The sequence below is a fragment of the Orycteropus afer genome, unplaced genomic scaffold (genome assembly GCF_000298275.1).
Source record: "Orycteropus afer afer isolate SDZICR_OR568_19922 unplaced genomic scaffold, OryAfe1.0 scaffold00061, whole genome shotgun sequence".
Taxonomy (NCBI): domain Eukaryota; kingdom Metazoa; phylum Chordata; class Mammalia; order Tubulidentata; family Orycteropodidae; genus Orycteropus; species Orycteropus afer.
Genome location: NW_006921648.1, coordinates 2,114,524 through 2,122,277, shown reverse-complemented (window position 1 = coordinate 2,122,277; position 7,754 = coordinate 2,114,524). Strand labels below are relative to the sequence as shown.

The window sequence follows — 7,754 nt, the reverse complement described above, 5'->3', positions numbered from 1 at the left end:
TGAGACTTCTCCAGCCTTTCTCGTGGGCTGTTCGAGACATGACTTGTTTTTTCTTTAACTGCCTCCCTGATTTTACTCAGAGCAAAGTGGGATGCCTTTCTTGGTCACACAAGCTCATACTCTAAGACAAGGGTTGGCAGGTTTAAAACAAAGATAATGACTAAACTCCACCCTGTGCTTGGCTTTAGAATGAGTGGAGATGGTCATAGCTGTGGGCAGATAGAAGTGGTGGGGAGACAAAACTATACGTGTGAAATAAACTCAGTACCTCCATAAAGTGAAAGAACATTATGTGTGTGTGGTGAATACACAGGAAAATGCACGCCAGCTCAGCACCCTCACGTGCGTCAGTCACACTGATGACATTTGTCATGTGCTGAGGCCATGCTCCCAGTCTTTTACCAAATAGTCCCACCACCATCCACATCAACTCTGTGCTCCCTCAGCAGACCTCCCCTCTGCCCTCCTGATGATGTTTGGTTTCTGTGTATTTGCTGCTTCTGTGTAAGTGACATCATACCCTAGAGATGACTTGTTTTAAAGACCACTCACATCCATGTTTCCATACTCACGTTTGCAATGGAACTGTGTTTCCTTCCTGTCTCTTCTCCTCAGTGAGGAGCACGGTCACAAACACCTCTATAGACAGGCCGAGGGCTATATATAGTACCATCCCTTTTTCCGGAAGGAAGACTCCAAACCCAGGACCTTTAGAGGCATTTGGACACTCCCCACTTTCTCTCTCCTTTTCCCATCTTCCTTCTCTTTGCCTCTTTCTCCCTGGATTCTCCAGTAACAAAGGAGACAGATTGTGGAAATACACCTCTGGCTTCAGGGCTTCCCCCTCAAGCTGTCCGCTGTCCCTGTGCTTGGTGGGCCAGGTAGGAAGGAGGCTGTTCATCCCTGGGCTGTTCCCCAGCCTGTGAGCTGGGGCCACAGGCTTTTAACGCTGGGGCAGGCCCTGGCTCTCTGAGGACCGTTGGTTGGCCCCGTGAAGCTGGGCTCGCTCTGGCTGACTCTGGAAAGCCCAAGTGGGCATCTCCATCACCCACAGGTAATTAGCACACAGCACCAGTGTGGCCACAACACAGGAAAGATGCTGTCCTATTGCAGATAACTGGTTGAAGTAATAACAACAACTGCATTTATGGCATCCTTCCCAATTACCTCACTTTATTCTTTTCAAGATCTTCCACATTATCTAACTTGGATCACTTCTCCTTGATACAGGATGCTTTCTGGTGCACATTTATGTGGGAGATAGGGTAGGTGGCAGGATCCTCACTAGGTGGCTGAGAGCAGCAATCAGTAAGTGGCCATGTGGCATGCTCAAGATTCAGCAGTTGACAGTCTAATGACCGCTGTCCCCAGTAGGCTAACACAGGCCACTGCATGCAGAGGAAGTTCTCATTTCAACCATCATCTGTGAGATGTTGCCTCAGAGGTTTTAAACATTTACTACTATTTCAGTTTTCTTGTGGGGAGGCTCACTGTTGTCGTTTGGTGCCATACAGTCCATATGGTCCAGCAGTCATACTCCTTGGTATTTGCCCAAATGAGTTGAAAACATGTCCACACAGAAACCTGCCCACGATTGTTGATAGCTCCTTTTTTCATAATTGCCCCAAGTTGGAAGCAATCAAAGTATCCTCAAAATACCTGCATGGATATATAAACTATGGTAAATCCCTACCATGGAGATTATTCAGTAAGAAAAAGATATGCACTATGAAAAGACCTGGAGAAAACTTACATGCACACTGCTGAGTGCAAGGAGGCAGACTGAGAAAACTACACAGTGTGTGAATCCAACCATAGAACATTCTGGAAAAGGCAAAACTACAGACGCAGTGAGGAGGTCACTGATTTCCAGGGGTTCTGGGAGATGGGAAGAGGTATGAATAGAGGACAAGAGGACTTTTAAGGGCAGTGAAACTAGTCTGTAGGATACTGTCACAGTGGACACAGAACGTTATGAATTTCTCAAAACCCATTTACAATGTACAGCACAGAATTAACCCTGATGTAAACTATGGGCTTTATTTAATAACAAGGTAACAATATCTATTCACCAATTGTAACAATGTTATATCCAATCAAGATGTGTTGATTATCACTGGTGGCTGGAATGCCAAAGTCAGAAAAACAAAGAAGAGTCACCGGTAGTTGGAAAGTATGGCCTTAGTGATAGAAATAATGCTGGAGATCACATTATAGAATTTTGCAAGATTCAACAACTTATTCATTGCAAATACCATTTTTCAACAACAAAAACAATGGCTATACACGTGGTCTTAACCTGCTGGAATACACAGCAAGATGGGATGGAGAAGTTTAATATGATCAGGCAAAACAAAGCCAGGAGCTGATTGTGGAACAGACTATCAACTGCTCATATGCAAGTTCAACTTGAAATCGAGACAATTAAAACAAGTCCACAAGAGCCAAAATGTGACCTTGATAACACCCCTCCTGAATTTAGAGGCCATCTAAAGAAGAAATTTGATGCACTGAACACCAGTGACTGAACACTAGAGGAATTGTGAGATGACATCAAGAACATCATCCGTGAAGAAAGCAAGATATGATTAAAAAGACAAGAAAGGAGGAAAAGACCAAAATGGATGTCAGAATAGACTCTGAAACTTGCCCTTCAGCAGAGAATAGCTAAAGCAAATGGAGGAAATGACAAGATAAAAGAGCTGAATAGAAGTTTTCAAAGAGCACCTCGAGAATACAAAGCCAATTATTATAATGAAATGTGCAAAGACTTGGAGTTAGAAAAGCAAAAGGGAGGAACACACTTGGCATTTCTCAAGCTTGAAGAACTAAGGAAAAAATTTAAGCCTCGAGTTGCAATATTGAAAGATTCTATGGGCAAAATATTAAATGATGCAGGAAACATCAAAAGAAGATGGAAGAAGCACAGGGTTACTGTGCTCAAAATAACTGGTCAATGTTCATCCATTTCAGGATGTGGCATATGATCAAGAACCAATGGTATTGAATGTAGAAGTCAAGACTGCACTGAAAGAACTGCTGAAGAACAGGGCTCCAGGAACTGATGGAATATCCATTAAGATGTTTCAACAAATGGATGCTGTGCTGGAGGCACTCACTTAGATATGCCAAGAGATTTGGAAAACAGCTACCTGGTCAACTGACTAGAAGAGATCCATATCTGTACCCATTCCAAAGAATGGTGATCCCACAGACTGTGGAAACTGTCAAATAATATCATTAATATCACATACAATAAAATTTTACTGAAGATAATTGAAAACAGTTGCAACAGTATATATTGACATAGAGCTTCTAGAAATCCAAGCTGGATTCAGAAAAGGACGTGGAACAAGGGATATTATTGCTCATGTCTGATGAATCTTAGCTGAAAGCAAAGCATACCAGAAAGATGTTTACTTAAGTTCTATTGACTATGCAAAACATTTGATTGTGTGGATCATGACAAATACGGATAACATTGAGGAGAATAAAAGAATTCTGGAACACATAATTGTTCTTTTGAGGAACCTGTACATAGACCAGGAGGCTGTCATTCAAACAGAACACGGGGATACTACATAGTTTAAAATCAGGAAGGGAGTGTGCCAGGGTTGTATTCTTTTACCATACTTATTCTATCTGCATGCTGAGGAAATAATCCAAGAAGCTGGACTCTATGAAGAAGAATGTGGCATCAGGATTGTAGGAAAAGTTATTAACAACCTGCAATGTGCAGATGATACAGCTTAGTTTGCTGAAAGTGACGATGACTTGAAGCACTTACAGATGAAGATTAAAGACTAGAGTCTGTGGTATGAATTACATCTCAACATAAAGAAAGTGAAAATCCTCACAACTGGACCAATAAGCATCACAATAAATGGAGAAAAGATTGAAGTTGTCAAAGATTTCATATTACTTGATTCCACAATCAACACCAATGGAAGCAGCAGTCAAGTCATCAGACAATGTATTGCACTGGGCCAATTTGCAGGAAAAGACCTCTTTAAAGTGGGAAGAGCAAAGATGTCTCTTTGAAGACTAAGGTGTGCCTAACCCAAGCCATGGTATTTTCAATCACCTTATATGCATGTGAGAGCTGGGCAATGAATAAGGAAGACTAAAAAAGAGTTGATGCTTTTCACTTTTGATGTTGAAGAATACTGCAAGTACTATGGACTGACTAAAGAACTAACAAATCTGTCCTGAAAGGAGGGCAGTCAGAATGCTCTTTGGAAGTGATAATGTCCAGTCTTTGACCTACTTTGGTCATGTTGTCAGAAAGGATTCCCTGGAGAAGGATATCATGGTTGGTAAAGTGGAGGGTCAATGAAAAAGGGGAAGGCGCTCAACGAGATGGATTGACACAGCGCCTGCAGTGATGGGCTCAGGTATAGAAAGTATTGTGACGCTGCCACAGGTGTGGGCAGTGTTTTGTTCTGTTGTACATATGGTTGCTGTGAGTCTGAAATGACTCAAATGTTGTTGGTGTCACCTACCACCAACAACAAACATCTCATGTGTGGGAAAAACTGCTCTCAGAGCTCTTCCTGCCTCCCAAGATCAGTCCCTGGAGTGGAACAAACCTCTGAATGCCATGAATGTGGAAAAGCTTCAGCCGATGTTCTTATCTTATTCAGCATCAAAGAATCCACACAGGAGAAGCCTCACAAGTGCACTGAATGATGGAAAGGCTTTAGTGAGCACTCCAACCTCACGGCACACCTAAGAACTCACCCAGGGGAGAGATCCTACTGGTGTGGAGAATGTGGGAAAAGCTTCAACCATAGCTCCAGCCTCATTGTCCATCAGAGGACCCACACAGGGGAGAAGCTTTATCAGTGTAGTTTATGTGGAAAGAGGTTCAACAACAGTTCCCAGTTCAGTGCTCACCATGGAGTGTGGGAAAAGCTTCAACAACAGCTGCTGCTCCAGTGTACACAGAGAACCCACAGTGGGAAAAAGCCTTACAAGTACTCTCAGTGTGAAAAAAGCTCCACAAAGAATTCTGCCCTCACTTGCCAGCAGGAAGTTCACATAAAAGAGACATTCAGATATTAGGAAGGAAGAGAAGAGTTAGAAGTTTGTAGGAAACCAGAAAGGTCAATTCATTAGACCAAGATGTTATCTTTGTAGAGCTCTTGTCTGTTTGTAGGATCTAGTAGCCATCTGACAACCGGAGCTTAAGAACCAAGTGTAGGAATAGAAATTAGAATGAGAATGGTGAATTCCTTCTTATCTCTGCCCATGACTTGAGCCCTGTTTCACTGTAGCCTTAAATTTTGCTTTGAAGGAGAGGTTACAGGATTGATAAGTTCTGCAAGGAAACCAGGGTGTCCCTCTTCCCAAAGCTAGGAACGGGTGGCCAATGGTCTGAGAAGTGTTTCTGTTCCACGTTACAGCATGGCACAAGTGGATCCCACCCAGGGCTGAGAAGGAAAATCTCATGGGAAGCACAGCTGGAAGTTAACAGCCTGTGTCTTTTCTAAACCAGTAACTGACCTCTGTGCACCAACTGGTAGGCACTATTATCACTTTGAGAGCAGAAAGTTACTATTCTCTGTAACACAGCCACCACCAAAAAGAGGACATAGGAGAGGAAGGATGGGTTAAACCATTGGATAAAGTGTATAAGCATTATTATTTCTAATGAAAACAAAGGTGTTTTTGTTTCCACTTCCTTGGCCATTGATTGCAATATTCTCTCTTGTTATTGTTTATTGCCACTGAATTAATTCTGAGGCATTGCCACTTCTTGTGACAGAGTAGAAGTGCACTGTGGAGTTTTCCAGGCTGTTAATCTCTACAATAACATAATGACAGGTGTTTTCCCCAGAGTCTCTGAGTAGGTTTATACAGCCAACATTTCAGTTAGCCAAGCACTTAATTGTTTTGCCACTTTATGCCCATGCAGAATCCTGCAAGGTCCTGAAGCGGATCTAAGTGTAGGATCTACTTCAGGGTAATAGGATGTACACAGAAGGAATGTTGGGTGCTGTCGAGTCATCAGCAATTCTGTGTATAACAGAATGAAACATTGCCTGGCCCTGCACCATTCTCATAACCTTTGCTGTTAGAGTGTTGGAGATACATGTCTGTCGTGTTATCTAGAGTCCACAGGAGGTATTTTGGTAAAGAAGTGTAGAACATCGCAAATAACACTAACCATGTCCTGGTTGTTGGGAACAGGCCTTGGTCACTGGGATGGTTTTACCAGGGCTAGTACTTGTTCCCCTGCCCAGAGAGATAATGAGAAAAAGCCTGTAGAGCTGAAGTGGCAGTAATGGACAGAGGCATTTGCAGTAATGGACGGAGGCATCTGCAGTAATGGACGGAGGCACCTGCAGTAATGGACAGAGGCATCTGCAGTAATGGATGAAGGCACCTGCAGTAATGGACAGAGGCATCTGCAGTAATGGACGGAGGCATCTGCAGTGATGGACAGGGGCATCTGCAGTCATGGATGGAGGCATTTGCTCATCTCTCATCCTGCTTTCCTTACTTTCCCCAGCAACCTTCTCAGCGCCCCCTTCACCTCCTTGTTCCTTAGAGTGTAGATGAGAGGATTCACCATGGGCGTGACCACGGAGTAGAAGAGGGAAATGAATTTGCCCTGGTCCTGGTTACTGGTCTTGGCTGGAAGTAAATACCCATAGATAGCAGAGCCATAGAAGAGGAACACGACCACCAGGTGGGAGAAACATGTGTTAAAGGCCTTTCGCCATGCCTCCACTGAGCGGATCTTCTGCACTGCTTGAGCAATGTAGCAGTAGGAGACCAGGATCACACTTAGGGGCACGACAGTGAAGAAGGTGCAGACACCATTGAGCACAGCCTCATTGAGACTGGTGTCTCCACAGGCCAGTTTGATCATGGCAGGCACCTCACACAGAAAATTGTCCACCCTCCGGTGCCCACACAATGGGAGCTGCAGAGTGAATGTTGACTGGATCACAGAGTTGCCTAAACCACCCAACCAGGCAAGGACAGCCAGCAGCCAGCAGAGCCGAGGGTTCATGATGGTGGTATAGTGCAGGGGTCGGCAAACGGCCACATAGCGGTCAAATGCCATCACCATGAGCAGGATGCACTCAGTAGCCCCTAGCCAAAGGAAAACATAGAGTTGGGTCACACAGCCACCATAGCTAATGGTCTTTTCTGGACCCCATAAGTTGATCAGCATTTGGGGGACTGAGCTGGTAGTATAGGCAAGGTCCAGGGTGGAGAGATTGCTGAGGAAGAAGTCCATGGGTGTGTGGAGCCGGGCATCTAGGCGGGAAAGGAGGATTATGGTTGAGTTCCCAATGAGTGTCATCAAGTAAGAGATGAGGATGACTGTAAAAAAAATGATCTCCAACTGGGGGTGATCAGATACACCCATGAGAATGAAGCCCTCTGAGGAGCTCTTGTTGGCCATCATCACTGGTTTCCTTCAGTCTCTTGAATCTGTCCTGGGGAAACTGCTGTGAGAAAAGCTAATGTGACAGAAGCAGTTGATACGTTGCTCTACATCAGGGAAGATCTAATAGGTCTCTGGGTTTCATAGTTAATATAGTTTAAATTTTATGGTTACCAACTGTCCTTACTATCCCAAACCACTGTCAGTCATAACGAATGGAGTGTATTCTATCAGAATGGCAAAAATAAACTATCATAGAAAAGAATGAAGATGGTCCCATGCCTTCCTGCCAAAAAATACGCAGGCACAAAGACACAGGGTGAACATTTACATCAAATAGATATGCTCCTTA

General features: G+C 43.9%; 1 protein-coding gene across 1 annotated transcript; it reads right to left on the bottom strand.

Moving 5' to 3' along the window:
• Window positions 1-6,487: 6,487 nt before the first annotated feature.
• Window positions 6,488-7,420, bottom strand: LOC103196054 (olfactory receptor 15). The gene has a single exon (XM_007939706.1). It carries the CDS (start codon window positions 7,418-7,420, stop codon window positions 6,488-6,490), a length of 933 nt encoding a protein of 310 aa, XP_007937897.1.
• Window positions 7,421-7,754: the final 334 nt, after the last annotated feature.